Genomic DNA, 439 nt, shown 5'->3' on the forward strand with positions numbered 1-439 from the left:
GCTCCCTCAGTGACCGTCGGTGAGCCCCAGAGGGCTCATTACGGGCAACCGTATCAGCATAAGGTGGGACCTAGGGTATGTTCTAGGTTAGCTCATTTGATACACAAAGGGTCTAGCGGTTCGCTATCGGTTTTAACGTCCCGTTGGTTCGGACATCTTTTCCCCCACAGGGTTGTGATGATGAAGCGCACGCTGGAGGTTTCGAGGATCCAGTGAAAACAGCGGCAGGGTGTGTTGAACTCCTGAAGATGGTCTCAGGCTATCTTACAGAATGCGCGGCTCCAGGTGGGTGTCTATGCTCTCCAATGCGCCGTGTAAGCCTGCTTGTGCTGCAGGTATCATCAGTACCGCTCCAGTCGTTATAACATCATCACGAGTACCATTGATCACTCTAGCGTGTCGTGATCCAGCTCTCGATGATGAGCTATATCAGCAGTAA

At 52.2% G+C, this 439-nt stretch overlaps 1 protein-coding gene across 1 annotated transcript in view; it reads left to right on the plus strand.

The window, feature by feature from the left end:
- Positions 1–439, plus strand: part of Pmar_PMAR003949 (pentatricopeptide repeat-containing protein, putative) — a gene marked incomplete at both ends in the record, with an annotated part of 2,074 nt that extends 1,635 nt beyond the window's left edge. The window contains 2 exons of the mRNA XM_002775233.1: positions 171–285; positions 336–439. Of these exons, the coding sequence (XP_002775279.1) occupies positions 171–285; positions 336–439 (219 nt within the window). The remainder of the gene's footprint in view (positions 1–170; positions 286–335) is intronic.

The sequence above is a fragment of the Perkinsus marinus genome (assembly GCF_000006405.1).
Source record: "Perkinsus marinus ATCC 50983 genomic scaffold scf_1104296956272, whole genome shotgun sequence".
Taxonomy (NCBI): domain Eukaryota; phylum Perkinsozoa; order Perkinsida; family Perkinsidae; genus Perkinsus; species Perkinsus marinus.